At 36.7% G+C, this 22,381-nt stretch overlaps 2 protein-coding genes across 2 annotated transcripts in view; one reads left to right on the forward strand and one right to left on the reverse strand.

Moving 5' to 3' along the window:
- Positions 1-20,633, reverse strand: part of LOC133526255 (NPC intracellular cholesterol transporter 1) — a 104,384-nt gene extending 83,751 nt beyond the window's left edge. The window contains exons 1-2 of the mRNA XM_061862797.1: positions 20,408-20,633; positions 162-269 (exon numbers count right to left, since the gene is read on the reverse strand). Coding sequence (XP_061718781.1) covers positions 162-269; positions 20,408-20,491 — 192 coding nt within the window. The 5' untranslated portion in view covers positions 20,492-20,633. The remainder of the gene's footprint in view (positions 1-161; positions 270-20,407) is intronic.
- A 480-nt stretch (positions 20,634-21,113) lies between these two features.
- On the forward strand, positions 21,114-22,155 carry LOC133526253 (uncharacterized). The gene is made up of 2 exons (XM_061862794.1): positions 21,114-21,494; positions 21,569-22,155. Exons 1-2 carry the CDS (start codon positions 21,288-21,290, stop codon positions 22,064-22,066), a joined length of 705 nt encoding a protein of 234 aa, XP_061718778.1. The 5' UTR covers positions 21,114-21,287; the 3' UTR covers positions 22,067-22,155.
- Positions 22,156-22,381: the final 226 nt, after the last annotated feature.

Here is a 22,381-nt window from a genome sequence, read left to right on the forward strand (position 1 = left end):
TAGCTCGAATACATCCGTGGGGATTTAACTTTTCAGCGCGCCTCCCTTGCGCATTGGGAAAGATATCACGCATTTCCCCATAGCAGAGGCCGCCCCTTATCTTCAAACTGTGTCCTAGTTCCTAGTTTGAAACCTCCTAAGGTCTTTAAGTGTAGACTTACCTTGGTCTCTTCCTGTATAGGTTTACCCGTGCCATTGTAAGCGCAGTTGTACGGCGCTTCACACACGCCGTACCATGTGCAGTGACCTTCGGCGGACGCCAAGGGTACCTGGAAGGACGAACACATTTAGAATGCGGATTTTTGGTTTGTTTCACATCACGGAGGTTGCTTGAACGTGAACTTTGTTCTAGGGGATTAAGATTGAATTTATTACGACACAGTTTCTACTAAACTGTTAACATCTTTCTTGGGAATTTCCAGTTAAATTAAGAAGTACAGGCTCGGGCTGTGAGGGAATGAAATTGTAGTAAGTAGGTAGTAGTAGAAATAGAGGTCTACTTTTATTTGATGTGTCTCAGATAAGTTCAATCCGTCAAAAACTTGAATAATAACTATCTATCCTGCTGAAAGACAGCCCAATTTTATCCCTCTACCAACTTTCATCGCATATTTCTCTAGGCAGACTTACAGGCTGTCCAGAATACCCAGAGGAGCCAAATTAATTCAATTTTGACTCTGGCCAAAGTTACATTACGTAATTTAGAGATATCTACGCAATTTCTGAACAGTTACGCATTTTGTTGCGTCAGTCGGTCTGAATCACTCGTACACTTAAAGAGGGTTAAGTCAAGTAAGCTAAAGTAAACCTATTTACAAGTTACAAAAGACTTAGTTTTAGCTTTTGGCGTCTCGAGTTTTCGATTGAGCACAAACTCAGAATTTTCTTTTATTGCCCTAAACCTGTGTTACGATGGCCTAAACTAGTTTTGAGTCTAATCTAAACTCCTTGCCCCAAAAGCCATATTATAGGTTAAAATTGACAATATCAACTGACCATTGGTAGATCTTATTTCGTTGCAATAAAATTGACAATTGGTGAGTTAACTGTGTCAATGAGGTGTCAACAATGGTACTGTTTTGACAAAAAAAGTTCCATCATACGTGCCATTCCATGTCCAAAAATAATTTATCAATTCTACATGGACAAATTATTTTAGGAAATCCGACTAGAATTTCAAAGATGTTATGTATAAATACATAAACATGTGCATTGAAATAAATGAACCCAAACTTAATGCGCATACGAAATATCTGTTGGAAAACCAAAATCGAACACTGACGTCAAACCAAATGGCGATTTGCCACCGCACATACATAAATACATATTGCGGAATAGAAAAGTTAATAAAACTTTTATATTTTAATGTATTATGTCGCGTCTATTTCAAAGTTAAAAAATTTGACCGTGCATTTCCATATAGGGTCACGCCGAGATGCACCGCAGGGATAGCTTCGAATTCGGAAGCAGGATAATTTTGAAAATTGCTCATCAGAATTCAACACAGAACCCAAAACAAACAATAAATCAGAGACAATTAGCTTTGCAAGTTAAAAATGTAATTTGGCATCAGTTTTTCCATTATTATCTTCTTCGATGTACTAGTGTTTCGTTGCTAATCGAGACATTTCAGCATTTGAAACCGACTACCATGCCTGGGAAACCTTAGCTGAAGACCGTGTTGGATGGTGCAAGCGTGTTGTGGAGGGGAGAAGGCTACAGGGATCGGAACCGGTTTTTTGCAAAAACATCGAAATAACCATATATTTCGGTTTTTTTTTATACTCTAAATGTAGGACTCAGTTGTGTTTTCAGATAACGACTTCGTATTATTATATTGCCTAATTAGAAATGAAGTAATTAACAAAGAACGAAAAAATACCGTTTTCGTTCCCATACAAAAATTACCGGTTTCCGATCCCTGGAAGGCTATGCGACCAAGCCTGGTTTAATGCGTTAGATAGCAGAAGGCAAACCGGGACTGGAACTTCAGGTGGCATTAGCTTTCTCTTTCTCTCATTGTCTGATCAGCAATGCATAAATCGTCTGCAATAGACGCCTGTGATGAGTGTTTCGTTAGGTAATAACAAAATAAAATACCCGTTTTATTTGGCGTCTTATTAGAACAACTAGTTACAAATTATATCTTTGTTGCATATATCCTAAATTTACGTTATGGGTTTAATTCTTTAATCGTATGACTTTAGATTCAATTCTTCACCCTAAACATATCGTTTAATATTGTTCTCCCTTTTCCAATTCTATGTTGCCAATTCAATTCAAAAGTATTTCATTTATTCAGAAGCATCGCTTTAATATTGTTGTTTTCTATTGAATACACAACTAGACATGAGAAACATGAAAAAAATATGAGTAGTTTTAAGTATTCGATACAAAACTGTAGCTGGATTAAAAATGAACAAATTTTTACGGTTTTAATTTTATTTTGATACTACCTTGACGATCGCTCACACTAATTGGTGCATGCGCAATGAAGTGAAAGTCGTGCGTGAGATGCGCGTCAATAACCAAAGCGATCATCAAGGTCATATCAAAACCAGTTTAAAGCCATAAATGAGTCGTTTAGCTTCAACCTCTGATTAATCCATTCGACCCTCTTAGGAAATATCTACCTTACTACCTTTTCTTAATACGAAAAATCACTAAATCTTACACTTAGATTTATCAGAGTTTGAAGTTAAGCGACTCAAATCTGAACCGGCCTCCTGTAATACAATTGAGAATCAATGTATATGAAATACGGGCGATATTAGTTAGTCAAGCGGGCGCAAATAGGCCACGATGCGAGCCCGTTATGTCCCAATGTTAAATAGATGAGGGTCGGGACAAACAAACGGATGTGTGAATTCGGGAAAACACGGTTAGGGAATTAGATTAAATTTTAGTTTTTTTGTTGGCTGTTGTATGCTGGCTGATTGTTGGGTTCTTGAATCAAGACTCTTGATTCTGAATGTCAAAGATGTGTGAGGATGGTCATTATAAACAAATTTCCTCATGGGACTATCCACAAAGAGAGGTATGGGCATTGTGAATGTCATCTCGCTCTGTGTGGTAGGGCACAGCACAGCGGATGTCATTCCAGATCTAGAGCAGAGCCCAACTGGGGAAGTACCTCCACCTTACAGAAAATCGCAGCCAAATAACACTAGACCCTACTCATAGTGTTGTGTTCCTGCCGGTGAGTAAGGTTGCCAGAGCTCAACGAGGGGTGGGAGGGTGTTAGGGTCGGCAACGCGCATGTAACTCCTCTGGAGTTGCAGGCGTACATAGGCTACGGATACTGCTTACCATCAGGCAGGCCGTATGCTTGTTTGCCACCGACGTAGTATAAAAAAAAAATATATATATATATACATGGATACTGAGCTTGAGGGCCCGCAGTAGACGAAACGTGGACCCTGCGGTAAAAAAAATCACGATTTTCATATCGGTCCCATGGGAAACCTTACATGTTCATTATAACAATCTTAATACATTTTTGACGTTCAGAATCACGACGACCCGAAAAAAGTATGAAGGTTAAACCTATTAATAAAAGCAAAGATAATCGTCACTTTAATAAATTCGGACGCTATGATAATAAAACTTAAGGCAGAAAAGTCTTTAACCTAAGGATTCCTTAGTCTCTCGGTCACCAACATTAGTATCAACATCAACAATTCTTCCTTTAATTCATTAGTACCGTTTTTGTAATATCGATTGTGGTCATTCACCCCAATTCCAATATCAGGATATTCTAATATTAATAACGAAGTGATTCTATTGGTTTTTAAGAAACATCCCTCGTTACGCATTCTCGCACATCTTTGGTCGAAACGCAGCCTAAACTATTTTTAAACCTAATTTTAATGAATCTTATCAGCCGTCAAAAGAACCTCTCATTTCATTTTTATCACACTTACTCGAAAAAGATCTTATTTCATGCAGGTATACTGAAGGATAAAGGCATATATTGTTTCCGCGAGAGTTATGGATTGTAAAAAAAGCTTTAACTGCCTGGAATATATATAGTTTATTTAATTGTGTCACTAATTCATGCGAATCAAGTAGGTAAATGAGTTTTAACTTTAAAATACTGACGTTTATAATTATTTTTTTATTATTTATGTTAAAACATATTTAATTTGATTAATTTATTTTTACGTACGATAAAATATTTTTACAGAATTTTCAATCGTGGCTGAATGCCGGGTAGGACAATATGGCGGACGAATGTTTAAAATTTCACCGTATTTAAGAATTATTCCGCTTGAAATTTAGTTTTTTTCTTCGCAAATGTGATAAAAATCATTGTTTGTAACTCCGGGGGTAAGAATATCGTAAATTCGAGTCTTTGTAAAATTTCACTTACCCCCCTCGTTGCACAATGTACTATTAAGCGTTCATCAACATTAGCGTTAAAAAGGTAAATTTCTCCTTAAAATACATAATATAAAAGCTCCTTAACCCTCAGTTCGTCGACCGTTTTGTTCTAAATACAGTTCGACTACCCTTTGCTATTCAATAACTTGAACTATGGAAAGAACTATTGAAAGGTTATTTCAAAGGATTCCATTACACTTTTGGTTCTTTCACCTTGGGCTTGCTTATTGATGATTGAATGAATAGTCTGCAGGTTTTCTGAATGGCTGTAAGATTATGTTTGTTTCTAATGGAGGTTCAAAGGATTTCAGGAATCTATTCATAATTAAGCTTGGCTTGCGAGAACTTTGGTGTGAAACTTGGACGATTTAACAACACGGAGTCGCCTTTAAGAGCTTATACCCTTCTGACGAAAACCTCGGCCAATGGTCATATGTATTGTATGGACTGACGCTTATCTGACATGGCTATTTGTATGTTACGTACAAATAGCTATACATTTGACGTGCCCCTCCCCCGCAAAAATCGGCAGACCGTTTTGTACAGAAAATTACAGACAACGAGTCTCCAGTTGTTAAATCCTCCGAGGGGTTGAATAATGTTTCGAAACAGTTAATTTAGGTATTGTTAAAGTCGAATACCTTAACAATCTTTTCATGGATGAATATTTTTAATATGCTGGAATGAATATACAAGACAATAAAATTCTATATCTTTATTGCTCACCTCACACAGTTTACAATACATGTACAACGGGTAACGCCGTTGATTATCGCCATAATGGACACGCTACATACAGCCACACTGAAATTATCGCGATAATCTATAACTCTGAATCTTAAGGTATTTCAAAACAAAATCTACCCTCAAATGGCCCCTTAAGCCAGTTGAGGGTAGCTGAAAACATTACACAATAAAATAATGTAGGTTAAAGTCAGGTCGCGCAGTGACAGGTCCAGGCGGTTTTGTATTTGGTTGGTTAACTAATAAATGATATAACTACCCGAAAATGTACAAATTGTTTGTTTACTTTTATTTAAATACCTAAAGATAAAAAGTAGAGTAAGAGTGCGTGTTGCGCAGTTGCGCCAACGTTGCGTCGAGTAGCAGCCATAGAGCTGACTAGACGCCGACGCTTGGGAGACGCTAGTGTGGGGTCTCTCTTAGAGTGCCCTATAAAGGCTTAATTACTTTGATGTATGTTAAGCATACAATACACACATCAACTTTAAAGACACTACTTGTCACGAGGTCATCGTCACTTCTTCTTTAGTAGGGTAAATGGCGAAATATAGCTTAGCTCAATGAAAGATAAAGATTACTTGAAAACCCACTTGAAATTTGATAAAATTCTAGTGGATATGGATACTAACATGCCAATCGTTTACGCTCCGTAGCGAACGAAACGCAAATGTCACTGTCGCACTTCTATGGAAGAGTGATAGAGAGATACAAAGCGTTTCGTTGTCGTAGTGCAATCCGTCACCTTGGCTAGGCACCCTGACTAGGCACCCTGACTATCCGATAACTATCGTTTACAGATAAAGGATATTGCAAATCTAATCAATTTCAGATACAGGCGTGACGGAATAACGTAATTATGTGTCAATATTATTTATAGGCTTCTAATAAATAACAGCAATTTTTGTCGATAGATAGATTTTATTTGGTATTAATCATACACTGTCACATTAAGTTCAATTTAGGCATAATTAATTACAAAATATTATAAATTAAAATACAATGTCAATTAATTATTCCAATTCACGTAAATATTCAGTAAAAGTATCCAAATGTCACCATTATTATCCAGTAACTTCTTAGCTGCATAGTAAGAAAGGTCATCAACTCAATCCCAATTCGGTGTAAAGTTAAAGTGACATTGACCGAAGCCTGTACTAGATATAGGCTCGGATCGATACGAGCTCGTGAATAACATTACTGCCCCATTCTGTTGAGTGTTGACCGACGTGGGGCTTTGCGTGACCAGACTAGGAAAATCCAAGTACCTACGAGCATTATGGACAAAGCAAGGGAAAAACTTGTTTGCAATTTAGAGCATTTTCATGATGATAAGCGTGTAGAGCTAATTACGATTGACTCGATTATTTAAAAACACAAGCATTTCTCTAAAATCATGTATTTAACGATTTAGATGCGTATTGTTTGTTGTTACTTAATCAAACCAAAACATCTCGCCGGATTCAGACGACATTTTTTTTGGCAGAGGCTAGTAAACATATTTACATGTATACGCATAATGCCCGCTGTACACACTCATCGAGAGCCTAATCGATACTCGGCATCAAATCGACCCAATCGGAGAAAGGATGTGTCTAGACGAGTGTAGCGAGCAGTATTTACATGTACACTCGTAGTCCCGTACTCGGCAGGCGCGGATACAAGGGGGGGGCCATAGGGGCAATGCCCCCCCCCCCCTAAAACCCTGGCTCTCACATTACTAAATTGAGTAAATTTTATTTTCTGTGCAAAAATATATGATTTTCTCAAAATGGCCCCCCCCTAAGCCAAATCTTGTATCCGCGCCTGGTACTCGGCCTGCCTTGATGTGAACAGCACATTTAAAGGACATATCTGTCTCACGAGGAGTTCCGTAAACCACAACTACGTTAGTATGTTACGTGACGTAAGACCGGCATGCAGGGTGAATCATGTAAATCATCATGTTTCCTGTTTTATTAACTTTATAAGCCTGTAAACATTAAATTTATAAGGAAAATAGTTGTTTTTCAGTTACCTGCAATATCTTTACTAAACCTTATTCATAGCGTCACGGTGGCAAAGCAAAAGATATTGGCTCCGATCTAAGTTCGAATGTTTAAGATGTTCAATAATAATAGGAAGAGATCTTTAATAACATTGGGGTCATGCTCAGTGTAGGGGTTCCGTTTTTGCAAAAACTCAAAAACGGCTGAACCGATCAGGTTTTGCTATAGTTTTCCTTGAAAGTCTTTACTAAGCATTACTTTCACGACTTTTTTCATATTTTTGGACCCATGGTTCAAAGTTAGAGGGGAGGGGGACACTTTTTTTTCTTATAGAAAGATTTCCGAAAATATTACGTTTATCAAAAAGTGGTTTTTGAAGGCCCATATTCATTTTCAAAGACTTATCCAAAGACATCCCACACTATAGGTGTGAAGCGAAAAAAAAATTATCGCCACTTTTCGAAAGTTAGAGGGGAGGGTGACACTTAGTTTAGTTTAGTTTTTTTTCTTAAGTATAGAAAGATTTCCGAAAATATTACATTTATCAAAAAGCGTTTTTTGAAGACCCATATTCATTTTGAAAGACCTATCCAAAGACACCCCACACTATAGGTGTGAAGCGAAAAAAAATATCACCACTTTTCGTGTAGGGGGGAGCCACCCTAAAAAAAAAACATTTTTCTAGTTTTTATTTTACGAGTTTATCGGCATAACAGAATTATGCAGGGTGCCCAGTAATTACTGGATAACCAACCAATTAACTACCAACAGGGCACCTTAGGCTGGTCCAGAAAATGCACTTATAGGTCTAGTAAAAGTTTCGTGGTTTTCGAGATAATCGAATTTTTCTGCCTTTTTTAATAACTACCACCTTACTTCATTATTTATTTTAGCTATATGTTGTCTATCTTACGTAAGATATCGTCGCGCCGCTCCTATGCACAAAAAACGCAGGAAAGTACCCTTCTTACGCACGTGTAAGCAACCTACCTAACGAGGTTACCAAGTGATGAAGTGACTAAGCTACTGGCATAAGGTGACTCAGAGTTTAGTAGCGAGTTCAATAACTGTACCGTGTTTGTTTGTCTCCGCAGGGAACGTCAACAGTGACCCAGTTCTGCTGTTTAGTTTGGATGTATTATATTAAGAAGTTATTTTCTATACTGAAAATCGAGCCGTCGCGGTTAATGCAATTTGGTTACCAATTTTAGTTGTGAAGCGAATCATCAGATTCGCTATATACGGACTACGGACACTACATTATCATTCATCACGCTGTCGATATCGCGCTGCTGTAATGTTCAGACGGCCTACCGCGAACACCGAAGATCGCAAATTACGGGGATCTTTCTCTTGGAGAATTGGAGTTAAAGAGAATGCACTGAAAGAAATGTTTGCATAACTGTAACAAAATTTTGGTTACTGTTTACACAAAAATTGGGACTTGCGAACTATGTGTTATATGTTACAAAACCGTGTTTGGCTATCAGTGTTCAGGTACTGGGTATACACTACAAAATAAGTTTGTAAATTTATGCAAAGTTTATTTTCTTATAACCGTAGTTTAGTTATTTAGTAAAGTTACAAAACCAGTTCGGCTATCTATTTTTTTCAGTGTGATGCCCGCAACTTGCGATATTCGGTGTTCGCGGTAGGCCCTCAGCAGTAGAACTACTTACATGGGTGTGAGCAAAATGTCTACACAACACAATGTTCTATTGTCATAGCTTCATAGAAATTTGTACAGATTATTTTGAGAACTTCCCACGAATTCCTGTGCCTGTGTGATAATTTTGCCTGTACTGTGTGAAACCTTAAAAGGTTACTTATGTTATGAATCACTCTAAAAATACTCCGTGAAGAAGACGGGTGGATGGATACATTAAACCATAACGTCTCTTTGAGTACACGATATGTACTTGTTTTTCCATTTGCACAACTTGTTTTATGCTTTAAGGAATATCATCTAATCAATAAGTCTCTCTTCAATCTAACCTCTGACAGAGGCTTTTCTATGAGAGACAAATTTCTGTAAATATGGCAAATACACAAAAGTGAAAATTCCATGAAACTACCTCAAAGTGGAGTTAAAGCAAAAGAGTTAAATATTGGATAAAATACAATTTAATAAGGTATTAAGAATCTTATCATCACCTCAGAAATTCTCTCAGAAGACGCTGCTGTTCAAAGTGTTAGGAGAGATGTAACATAAAAGGCGAAACCTTCAATTCGCGCTTTAATTTCAAATACCATGGTATTTAATTTTATAGAATAGTATCTAAATATAACTATTAAAAAAATGCACTCCTTAAAAAGTATCACGAATTAAAATGAAAAATCCACATATGTGCCATTTAATATTTCTCTTCTTTAATTTTAATATCGTAATGTTTATTTACATTGAATCTTATCTTAATGAAAGCATTGTTTTCGGACACAAATACATCCATATTATGTTAGTAATAACTTATATTAGGTGTGTTGGTAGAAAGTATAATTACAATTAGAATGTACACGTAAAGACATCCATCAGATACAGATTCAGAACTTTATTCATAAAAATTAAGTATTTTACATGTCATTTTACAATATGTACAATAAACAACACAAATTATTCATTTTATACATTTTACAAATAGGTACGTACTTGGTTGTTTTGTGTGGTTGGGTTAGCCACTCCAATTGACAAAGTCATCTATGTTATAACACGCCAGTTCGATCAAGAGTGTTTTGAGTCTTTTATTGAATATTGTATCGCTTGACTCAATCATTTCTGCAGGAAGCGAGTTGTACAGTTTTGCCCCAATAACACCGAGCGACTTTCTAGATTTTGCAAGTTTACATTGTGGGACAACTAGACGGGGTCTCCGTCGGGAGCTCCTATCTCTTGTAGCAGAGGAAATATAGTTATGTAAATTAGCCCTTATGTACTTGCACGCAGTGAGGACATCTATCATCGTAAGGATGTCCATCCTCTTCAGCGATCACCTTCAGGAGAGTATTGGTGCTGCCCTGCACGCGCTCGCCAAGGGACGCCACCCGCTTGCGCAGCACGGCTTGGAAGCAGTCGGTTCTACACGCGGCGAACATTCCTGACGCGCTGCAGCGCCAGGGCAGCCCCAACAACCCCCTGAAGGCGTTATTGTACTGGACGCGCAGAGCTCTGTGGGCTTTTTAGGTGTAGTCACTCCACAGGTTGCACGTGTATAGGGTTTGACAATACGGATACCGTTTTAATATTGTACCATATTTTATTTGACATGTATATTGGTTTTATGAACAAATGACTACGAGTAATACCGGTTTTGTCGACGTTTTCACAAAGATGCGAACAAATTGCAAATTTAAGACTCTGCTAATTAAAGGATGGAAAGAACAATAGACCATTGTATCTAATTGTTTCCAGTGTCGGGTAATGGTGATGCTAAACCAAGATATTTTTTATGGAAATAAAAAACATCGATAGTCACTAAACAATTTAAGATCTTGGTAAGTAATTGAAATTGATTACGAGTTAAAATATATGGCAATCCTGTCGATTGAAGCTTACTTCAAAGATACGAAGCGGGATATCCCGGGTTCGAATCCCGGTAAGGGCATTTATTTGTGTTATGAGCACGGAGCACATTTTATATCTTATACCTTTAAACGAGCAATTCTTGTATATATATATGTATATATATTTCCGGGATCTCGGAAACGGCTCTAACGATTCTGCTGAAATTTGGTATATGGGGGTTTTTGGGGGGTAAATAATCGATCTAGATTAGTCTTATGTTTGGGAAAACGCGTGTTTTCGAGTTTTCATACGTTTTTCTTTCGACGCAGAATATGGTCGCTAATTTCGTGTTGCCGGCCACTGTCCGTCTGGTCCAGCGGGTTAAGACCCGTACCCCTAGTGTAATTTTTTTCAATAGCGAAACGTGACGTACGCGTTTGCGTTAAGTGTCATTTTGTATGACATTTTTGAGTTTCCAAAACGTCCCGCTTGGCGCGCTGTTCAAAATCCCATACAAGATGAGACTTAACGCAAACGCGTACGTCACGTTTCGATATCGAATAAATTTACACTAGAGGTACTGGACTGCTAAACGAGTGATACGGGTTCGAATCTCGCCCGGTGACTAACTTTTTTTTTTTATATGTTTATATATAATTTTTTAATTTTTATTGTTTTAGACAAGTTTAATGTAGTAAAAAAATGTAGATAAGATTATCACCTACCTATACACCACCATATTACAATAAATAGTTATAGCCGAGCAATGCTCGGTCGCCCAGGTACTAATATTTTAACAAGCACAGACTTAGTTCTGTGTAAAATTTTTGGCATGTTTATATGTATAACTTTTTAGCTTTTGGCAAATTTCATTTAATTATTCATTCAAAAGTATCCGAATTATGTTTTACGAAAGTTAATTAAGTAATAATTATTCACGTTTATATAAAGGTGTCTTTGTAGACAAATGACATGTCAAAATTGACATTAAAGTTGTACAAACCAATTGACAGCTAAAATATTTGCATATTTGAATTTATTTTTACTACTTTTATGTGTTTAACTGTGCGTCATGATACTCATGATTATTAAAATTAAATATACGTAAACCCATAAAATAGTCACTGTCAAATATGTAATTATGTAGGTAGTCACTGACTAATTGATGATCCATCTAAGGTTCAAGTTAATTTGGCTGTCAATACTAACGGTATGAAATGTCCAATGTAAAGTGAACCGTAAATTTAAAGTCCGTGAATGTACAAGACTGGAATTAATTTAATACTTTGCACAACAAACGTGTACACATTTATGACTCGACAGCCTTTTTTTATTCGGCATGTACAGTTGTGTATATAATAACTAGAGATGTGCCGACTACGGTTTTGGCCGACTAGCCGACTAGCCGACTAGTCGGCAGTCAGGTGGCCGACTAGTCGGCCGACTAGTCGGCGTAGCCGACTATGGTCTTCGCCTAAGTTCGGGCGTAATCGGGAACGTTCGGGTCGCCTGATTCGCTGCCGCACGTGGTTGCGTTTTCATGTTTTGACTAGTTTTGTTTACCTTTCCGATTCACTTGTTGCTCCGGTGTGTTATTATTAGAAAAACATACATAACGAATCGTAATTGTTGTTTAAAAGTTTAAATAAACAAGTAGTGATCTTTATAAACATTATGACTAAAAGAAAATCACGCGTGTGGACATTTTTTGACGATGTTGAAGATGATTCAAGTAAAGTGAAGTGTAATCAATGCCAAGTACTTATTTCGCGAGGTGGACTGGGTAAATCGGCAAACACTTCGAGTATGGTGGTTTTTTATTTTATTTCCTAATTTTTTTGGAAGATCTAGGCAGCCGACTATTCGGCTCATTTTGCCGACTAGTCGCCGACTAGTCGCCGACTATAAATGTGGCCGGATAGTCGGCTTTCCCGACTAGTCGGGGACTAGTCGGCACATCTCTAATAATAACATACTCCACCGGCAACGGACGAATACCGTAATAGTTTTTTTATAATTGTTTGGCCGGGATTCTTTGTAATTAAGGCGGAATAAACCAGCCTATTTTAATACAGTCCGCATTTTCATTTCTACGTCCAGTAGGACCCTAACAGCTATTATATTGCACACAACTGTAATTGAAGTACGAGTAAGTACCAAACACAATTAACGCATGCTAAAAATACATATCAATCGATCGATCGATTACTACTATAATTAGTAATCCGGGTAGCAATATATTGCTCCATTTTGACAATCTAGACGGAGTTATCAATGTTATCATGCCTACCCTAGGTACACGACTTGCATCTAAAACGAACTCCAAACAAAATTACACTTTAACAAAACATGTTAGGATACAAATTCCAACGTCTGTTCATCTCTACAGTTATTTCCTTGGCAATGACAAAGGCAAATTAGACTCTAATTTGATTGTTATTAAGTTCAATTTTATTATCAAGGGTCCGGAGGGAAGGATTGAATGGGAGTTTTCCGGTTATCAGTGTGAGTCACCTTATCCTTTGAAACAAAACAATACAGGCAGTGTGTTCTGCCTCTGCGTACTATGTATAAATGTAACATATTATAATTTTCCTGGAATATAGGTAAAATCCGAGTTATAAAAGAAACAAAAATGCGAGGTTATCATCAAGCGGTATAGCTGGTACCTAACTATCTACTAATTTATCTATTTTTTTTTTAACAATTATATTTTTTAATAATTTTTATACAATTATGACAAGTGACAAGGTCGAACATTTAACCTGTAGTAGGTACTTTTTTTTATTAGGGCAAGGGGGAGACCCTTGACTTCCACGACTCCCGTTTTGGTGTTTCCTCCGGCCAGTTGTTCAGGAAGCTGTCCAGGTCACCCCGATGACCTGAACTTACTTATTGTTATTTTAAATACCCTTGAGATTTTCAAACAGTGCCTCAGAATAGTAATCCACTCCTCTACCAACTGAGCTATCGAATATTGTTTAACAATAACGGCATTTTTTTTTTCCGTCATAATATTTTTACTGTGTCAAACGCCTTAGGAAGGTGCCAACTGAGAGTAGTGCACGCAGCATACTTAAATTTGTCTTTAATTAAAATTATAATGCAACGTTTTGTTATTATTAGATTTATTGACCTCTCATCAACCTCTGTAGTATTTGGAAATGACGGTCTTTTTTTCTAAGGACACAGACTTCTAAGGACGTTTAGAATTGTTTATTTGCCAAATCACCTACCTAAAAAAACAAGTACAGTGTTAAATTCGTAATGCAGATGTATCTAATAATTATGATAACAATCAAAGGGGTATTTAAATATTTGACGCTCGGGCCAATTAGATTCGCCACCCACCCACTTCATTTAAGAAAAAAAAACCTGTTTTGCCGCCCCGGGCCATGGCTCATTTTGCCCCCTTGGCCCTAGGGTAAATACGCCCCTGATAACAATTTGTCCTCCAAACTTGCTTGACCGTCGTCGCCGGGTCGGTTTGTCTGACAGGTGGTCGGTTAGATTATTTAATGTTTAGGTAAGTTCCCCTTCCGGGACCCAAAAGCATTCGTTTTGTTTTAGAATTTGGAACCCTTAGTTACGCAATAAAAGTTAAAAATAGATTGTGGAATATGTACAAAAATGTATACGAAGGGTCTTAAAATAGATGGTTAAGCTCTCCCTATACTGGGCTACTGGCATTATTTTTTATACCACGTCGGTGGCAAACAAGGTTACGACCTTAATGATAGTAAGCAGTCACCAAAGCCTATGGACGCCTGCAACACTAGAGAATCCAGAAATATTACATGCGCGTTGCCGACCCTTTAATACCTGTACACTCTTTTTTTGAAGAACCCCATACTGTAGCCCGTCGGGAAAATTTCGACAGGGAGCTAATTCCACAGCCGAAGCGTCCGCGGGAGGAAATTCCTCTTAAACCGCACAGTACGCGACCATTTAGGTTCTAGCTAGGGTGTGAGGATGGACACCATGCCGGTGAACGGTACTGTACTGCTGTTATTAACTCAAAATGCATTCAAAGATGGTCGTAGCGATGTATTTGCATCCAAAGGCCATGACCTTCCGACCCGATCGCCTTGCCTGAGCGGCGCCGGGACGGCCTGTCTGTTAGGTTGGCAGTTATTTATTTGTTTAATTACAAATATCTTTTAGACTGCAGGTACCTGTTGCTTAATTTTATTTACAGAGCTTAACGTCATTTTCAGGCATGGATTAAATAATTTGCGAAAGCCTGTAAGTGCGGATTTTAATTAAATTGATACCAACATGAAACAAATGAACACGTGCATAACGATTTTTGACTAAGAAACCTAAACAGTCCCCTTTACGACTGGTACTAAAACAAGAGTTATGACATCACCATGTTTACCCTGGTGTATTTAAAGCCGTGCCGTCAAATCATGGCGGTCAACGTATTTGCAACGAGATTCATCAAAACAACTCAGGAAGCGAATAAATCATTCGCGCGCATTAATACGGGTTCGATAATATAGGTTCCGTTTGGTAAGCTTTAGAACCTTCTCCTTTTGGCAGTCGGTTAAAAAAGTTGCTAATGTTTCCGGGCGACAAAGTTGAATCGATTGACATCAAATTAAACAAAAACTGCTTAGTAATTTGAACACTACGCTAGAAGTGGCCACGACACAAGGATAGCCACAGTCATACCCACATTGGCCACATAACAAAAGAAGAACTGAAGTGGCCATTTAAGACTTTATAATGTCGCAAATCGCAGGTAATCGGCGATATTTCATAGACTGCTAAATTCAAAACCTTTTTGAGATTTCGGATAAAAACAATAGCAGCAGTCACTTGCCATACAATTTTTTATGACGTCCGAGTTAGATAGCATCGTAACATTCGGATGTCTTAAACCATTCGAACCATATATTTATTTTGGTCGCACAAGATAGACTTACACTGCTACCTGTAACACTTTAGTAACGTCTTTCTCAATTCGCCTTGATTCCATAAAGGAAAACCAAAATACTTTATATTCCGGTCATGCGCCCTCAATGACATATCGTGCCAACCTTGGTGCAAATGCAACTGTTATAACTATTACATTAAAAGCTTTATGATAAGTGTTTCCGTGTGGATTCTAGAGACATCTCTTGAGTCAATGTGTCGCCATTTTCTTGCTACAAACATTGGCATGTTTTGCGTCATAACTTGTGGGGCTGCGGCTAGTTGTTAATAGTAATTATTTTCTATCGGTTAGGTTAGCCAATAGTGTTCAACGGTTTTATTAAAACCGAGCAACAAATGGCTATTTCTAAGTGCTGTCGGCTCCTTATAATTTGTCACCATGTCTGTCACGTTCTAACAAGTAACGTAAGTGCGAAAGTGACGGGCATAGTGACAAGTGATAAAAATGCTGCCACTGCTGGTCACTTTTACATATATATTTAGTATTGCATGGTGGGTGGCAAACAAGCATACGACCCGCCTGATGTTAAGTTGTTACCGTAGTCGCTCGAGAAACCTCGGGAGGGAATCATTCCACAGAACTTGCCTCAGACCTTCAATAAATATATATATATCTACGGCGCCGTGCCACCGCACTACCGTAATCTACTGGACGCACAATCATTATTGCTAATGTCTCATTAGAATAAATAGTAATCGGTGTCAAGTTCTTAATCTTGCAGTTACACAACGCAGCGCGCAATAATATATAACAATCATATTTGTAGCGCCATTATAGCGTGTCATATTTTTGAAACTTTTCATTCCCTCCTGTGTTTGACAATTTAAGGACTAGAGCATATCAGCCAGCCAGAGCAATCAGACTCTGATGGGTTTGGCTGGCTGAAACATTGGTCGCACAAATTTCCCAATACAAATAATTCCCCAAAGAACTTCCACGACTGTTGATAGCCTAGATAATTTTGATGCACGTGCCTCATCTAGGTAGACACGCGCATTCAGACGCCTGTTGTAATGTATGGAGTTATATTTTAGATGTCACAACGCTAGCGTTACGCGCCCTAGTGCTGCATAATGTTGTGGTTCCACGTATTTAAGTATTAATGAGTATAACTTCACCATCAACCACTTAGAAACACGACAGCAAACGTCTCGAGCTTTCTAAAACAGTTTAGCGACAATTATAAGCAAACATCTGCTTGAGATAAATTAATCTTAATTGTCCGTTTGATTGTTAGTCATTGGGAATGATTGACGTACATGCAACTCCATACTGGCAAGATCAAAATGATTATATAAGGTTATGGGCCCATATAAGACAATCAGCATTGATTACTGATGAAACAGTATCTTGTTGACCAACAAACCATTATAAGTATGAACTCCGCAGCCGCATAATTGCTATGTATTTGGAGATCAGATTATATTGCGCGTGAAATGCTTTAAATAGGTAGTTGTCAATACAGGACTCTTTGTACGTCCACACATGTGATTGGTCATTAAGATGACTATTTGTCTTGATTATGAATTGAATCAATGATTACACGATGACATGGTGATGTGAGCAAAGTGAGGATTTTCTGTCAATATACTATTTATATAGGAATTTGGAAATAGGATAAACTTTATTGCAGTAACATTACTTTTGAGGAGGACAATCACCATTCACCATCATTTAATGATAATTTCATTTGTGGACCCACAAAACGAGTCGCCCCGCGAGTAAATTGCCCCGCGAAGCAGTTCAGTTTGTGTAGACGTTACTCGGGCGAATCAAACACACTCGCGGTTACAATGCCTCGGGCGGGGCCATGGCTCGGGGCGCCAGGCTGCGAAGGGCGGCGCAAGACACATATCCACACACGCCGAAAAATTTTTTTTATATTTTTTATATATTAAAATTAAAACTTATATGACAAGTTTTTACAGATTATTTGTTACAAATAATTGACAATTAAATTTGATTAAATTTGAGATTGTTGCTTCAAGGCGGTTTGTTTAATATTCATGCTAATGGCGCCCCCTACGCAGAGTTTTGCGTAATATTCCCTATTGTATGCAGCATGTTGGTGGCGTGTTTATTTGTATTATAAAATCAGTTATTTCTACAAGTGCCCCTCTCACCTGAGTGTGTATTGCCTAACAATGTTATCAGTTCCACACAAGCCTTATGGCAGTACGCATCACTTGCTTATCAAAAAATACAAGTAATTTGCTTAGACTGTTGATAACAGAGCTGTTATGTTTTTACTTGCAGTATTAAAGCTGTCATTAGGTAACCTGAACCTTTTTTCAAGTTACATAGTCAAGTTTTTAATGCCATTACGTGCCTTGAGCAAGATATTTCCAGTATCATTGCTACCTACGTGTTACTTTGTATTAGGAATGATATTCTGAGTAACATTGTCATGTCTATTATGCATTGTCATTACTGTGTTTCAATTAATAGTATGACTCGAAACATTCAAAACAAATAGTAATAAAAATATGCTTAATCAAATTCATTAAGTAAATAATACTTTCATATCATTAGATAGAAGAAAGATAAATTTAGTTCAAACACTCAAATAATTTGCTATAATCATAAAGCAAATGTGTTCACAGTAAATATATTTTCACATTATCAGTAAAAAAATTCCATTACAAAGTCATTTACTGTCTTAAAGTACAAACAAATAAAGTGAAGATGATGGTTTTTGATTTTTGTGGAACTTGATATTCTATAGGGCAATTAAAATTGTGGTAAATACGTATGATATGGTAAAAAATGAGTGTGGCAAAGGTTTGCATAGATGGCGCCATCATAGCTTGCCCCTGTTTCTAATTTTGTTGTATGAGATTTGGCTTCAAGGGTTGGCATCCAGGGAATAAACCCCATTACATTTGTTTAAAGAACTAGCTTTACGAATTATTTTTAAGAAAATACTTGCTATACCCAGTCAGGGTCCATGCTATACTTTAATCATTTGTAACAACATATGTAAGAAATAAAGTTAAAAAAAAAACAAGAATTTAAAATACTTCGACTGGCCAACCCCATAAAGTTAACTCATAGTTAATCATACTTGTACAGGGTCTATATGACCCGTGCCACACTGAACATGTTAATAAACTTAAGCCTGTCAAATTTCATCTCTTGCCAACATTCACAATTGACTAGGTACAAATAAGAACAACTAATCACAGTGGAATTTCGTTACCATGTTATAATATAATTATTTGGTAAATTTGAACTTTAAGAGCTTTCAATAGAGTTTGTTGTTTTCAATAGCTTTGTATACAAATTTGTTGCTGTATGTATACAGTAAGGGGTCAGATTTCACAGATGTTTAATAAGATATAATTCCACCCATGCCATTGCATTCATATGTCAACTATCTGCAAAATATTTGTTCAGCTGAGGTTTTGCTTCTTATCAGTATTAACTGTTTAGTCACTTCCGCCATCCTTCAGTTGTCTGTATTGTTTTTTTTTATATTCATACTTTATATTCTTACTATGGAAATTGTGACCAATTTCCCATAGCAATAAGCAACCTTGTCATCGCTGTGAATTGGAAGCCTTTTTTTTTAAGTTGGGTAAATGGGTGTATGCATGCCACCAGGTCCGGAGGAACCAGGAGGGATGACAGACTAACCTAGAACTACTATCTATAACCCTTCAAGTGGCAGGCTGCCAACTTGTGGTTGATTAAGTAATTTAAAATAAATTAAATTAACTGCAATAAAATACAAAATTTCAAATGCTCAAAAATGATGTCCACTTGAAGGGTTAACCACCAACAAATGCCAATTCCACCTTCTAAATCGATAATTTATTATCAATCATCATATTATACCATATCATATCCATACCATTTATTGAATGCCAATCATCTTTATCTTATGATTTTCAGGGGCCCTTGTGGATACAATTCGACCCATAGGGATCTTTTGTGCAGTTGCCTCCTTAGGAAAAATCTGTCAACTACTCAAAGAGCTTTTTCAACCATCTTCATGTGCTGGAGCTCACGGGTAGCATTTTGAATTCCTTTAGTTCCAGAATGCCAACCTTGGTATTACAAGGTGTTAACATATAATCATTTAAAAACATTATAAAGTACACATTCATCATCATCATCGTTTTATATGAATGGACTATGTGTTTTTAAATAAATTATGTTTATGTTATGTTATTATCATTCCATGCAAACAAAGTTGCAGGCAGATGCTAGTAAACTTTTAAATAATATGTTCTGCAAATGGTATGACTTGTAATCTTTATTATTGTACTTTGTTATGCCAACTTTGTTGTTGCAAAACAAAATAACACAATTATTTTTAGCAAAACACGTCTGTGACAATTAATAGGATCATAGGTGGAGAAAAGTATTATTTTATATACATACTTTTTGTCAAGTGATTAATTCTAGAGTTTTTGGGAAAAGTTGAAACCAAAATGTGTCAGTAGATGAAAAAAATATACAACAGGAACATTATAAGGAATGTTATGGAATGAAAAATATAAGCAAATACAAGGACATTAGTAAAAAAAGTATTTACTTATCAAAAATGATTATCTTCATTTTACTCTTACGTGATATTATATTAATTTTAAAACATTCCTAATAACGAATGCCATCCAATTAGTCACGTGCCCAATAATTAGAACTACGATTAGGAAAATGTCTACTCGTTTCGCGAATGAAACTGTTTTGCAAACAAAGATGTAGGTAGGTTTGTACGTAGTAAGTCATGACCACAATCTACCTAAGATTACACGCAATTAAAATCAAAAAGTTCCTTAAGAATAGTTCTTCAGCAAGATATTCAGTGCGGAAAAATATTATTATAATGAAACCATCATATCTACATACGTATTGCGCTAGTTGTACCAGAAGCAGAAATCCCAAGGAGGCTCGGAGAAAACGGTGCAAACATTTAGCACTGTAATCAGCCATTGCTTATAACCGTCACTATTGTCCGTTTATCACTAGATTTGTCATATCATAATTAGACACCAAAATAACGTTTTATCTCTAAATTACACAAGTTGCGTAGTTTTCTCCCTATTCCATTGAATTTTATTGAGTGACTGATTTCGATTCGCTCGGATGACAGGCAACACGCAAATCAAAATGGATGAGTTTATTGTTGCCATTTGAAAAAGTAAAAACTTCTAAAACCTCATAAGCTCACAACAATTAACATTTTACTAAGACTTTGTTTTAAAATTTGGCCAACCATAATTTTTTCAGAATCAAAATATTTTTTAATTTGAATCTGAAACTGGATTTTTATTTTCTGTGTAAGGATTTTCTCATGATTTTCTACCATTTTTTTACTGGCAATCACCACCATGTATTGTCAAATGGCAGTCGTTCAGAAGATACACTGACGATGTTTCATTAATTGCAATTCATATAAATTGTAAGAACACTTTTTAATTGTTTGTTGCTCAATTAAAGCTCCAATAATATTATACATCTAAATCACTAAATATTCAATATCATAATCATATATCTATAATTTTCAACCATTACTTAACGTTTATATATTAATTATGTATTACCGTTGTGGAACGCTCCTTCAATGGTCCTTCGATTGCGGTTGAATACTTATTTATGTTACTAAAATAAAATAGGTAAACTGTGTCGTTTTGAAAATTGACTGTGACTGCAGCTTCGACAATCCAACGAATTATTTATTCTACATGACTTAAGAACTCACCGGTAATGGAGTGACCGCTTTAAAGTAATGGAAAGACAGAGGCAAAGATGCGTTTACGTTACAGCCCGCCAAAAGAAGAAGCTTCTTGAGCTGATAGGGAAGAACCCAGAGTTATTATCAACTAATATCCGTCAAGGGTTTTCATACAAAGAATGTCAGAAAAAATGGCAGAACATAGCAACCGAGTGTAATTCTATAGCCGGCGCCAAGAAGACGTGGAGACAGTGGAGAAAAGTATTACTTTTTTATCATCTTGTTTAAGGCAAAAGACACACCTATAGTTTGTAAATGTTATTATCTTCTTTCAGACTTGGCAAGATCTTAGGTCAAAGACTAAAAAGCGAAATTTGGATGCTTACAAACAATTACCTGCAACAACCAACAATGACTTAACACCAACTGAACAGGAAGCCCGAGGAATAAAAGATTCTCCTACAAAGAGTGAGAGCCCTCAAAGAGAGGAGACTCCAGAATTTATCCCGTTAGATCAAGACATATTACAGGACCATAACTTTAATAACGATATGGAATACACAGGATCAATAAGTGAGCCCGAATCTCCTCCGGAAACAAAAGTTTTCACCTCAGAACGTAGAAAAATTAAAGTCAAGAACAATAAATATAAAAGTTCAAAGCATTCTGATTGCTATATCAACTGTGATGCCTTAACCAACATGGAGGAGCGGAAGTTACAGGTCAAAGAAGACTATCTTAAATTTAAAAAGGATTATTTGAAACAAAAATTAAAACTAATCAAGGAGCAGACCGAGGCTTTGAAGAGCATAGCCAGAGAACTTTCGAAGTGATAATTTATTGTAAATCTAGGTTAATTTTTTTTTACAATGCTGAGTATCCAAAAAATTATAATAAAGTATTAAAAAATTTTAATAATGGATTTACTGATGTTACCAGAGTGCCTATAGTGAATGTCGAAATTTCGCTATCTACCTCCTTATTGCAAGAGCTGTTTTCACTATAGGCCCTCAGGACAGATGGTTTGCAATTTTTGCCTCTTTTCGCGTGGTGAATTGACTAGAGCCTGCAGACCAGTGGTTGGAAACCCTTGACCTTAGCAGTAGCTAAGTTTAGAGGTAAAACAACAGTATACATATTGTTTTACG

Source organism: Cydia pomonella, chromosome 16 (assembly GCF_033807575.1).
Source record: "Cydia pomonella isolate Wapato2018A chromosome 16, ilCydPomo1, whole genome shotgun sequence".
Classification (NCBI taxonomy): Eukaryota; Metazoa; Arthropoda; class Insecta; order Lepidoptera; family Tortricidae; genus Cydia; species Cydia pomonella.

Excerpts from the sequence above, each read along its gene's own strand:
- LOC133526253 (XM_061862794.1), top strand. The coding sequence starts at position 21,288 with ATGGAAAGACAGAGGCAAAGATGCGTTTACGTTACAGCCCGCCAAAAG. Across the intron at positions 21,495-21,568 it reads CGTGGAGACAGTGGAGAAAA|ACTTGGCAAGATCTTAGGTC; the intron begins GTATTACTTTTT and ends ATCTTCTTTCAG.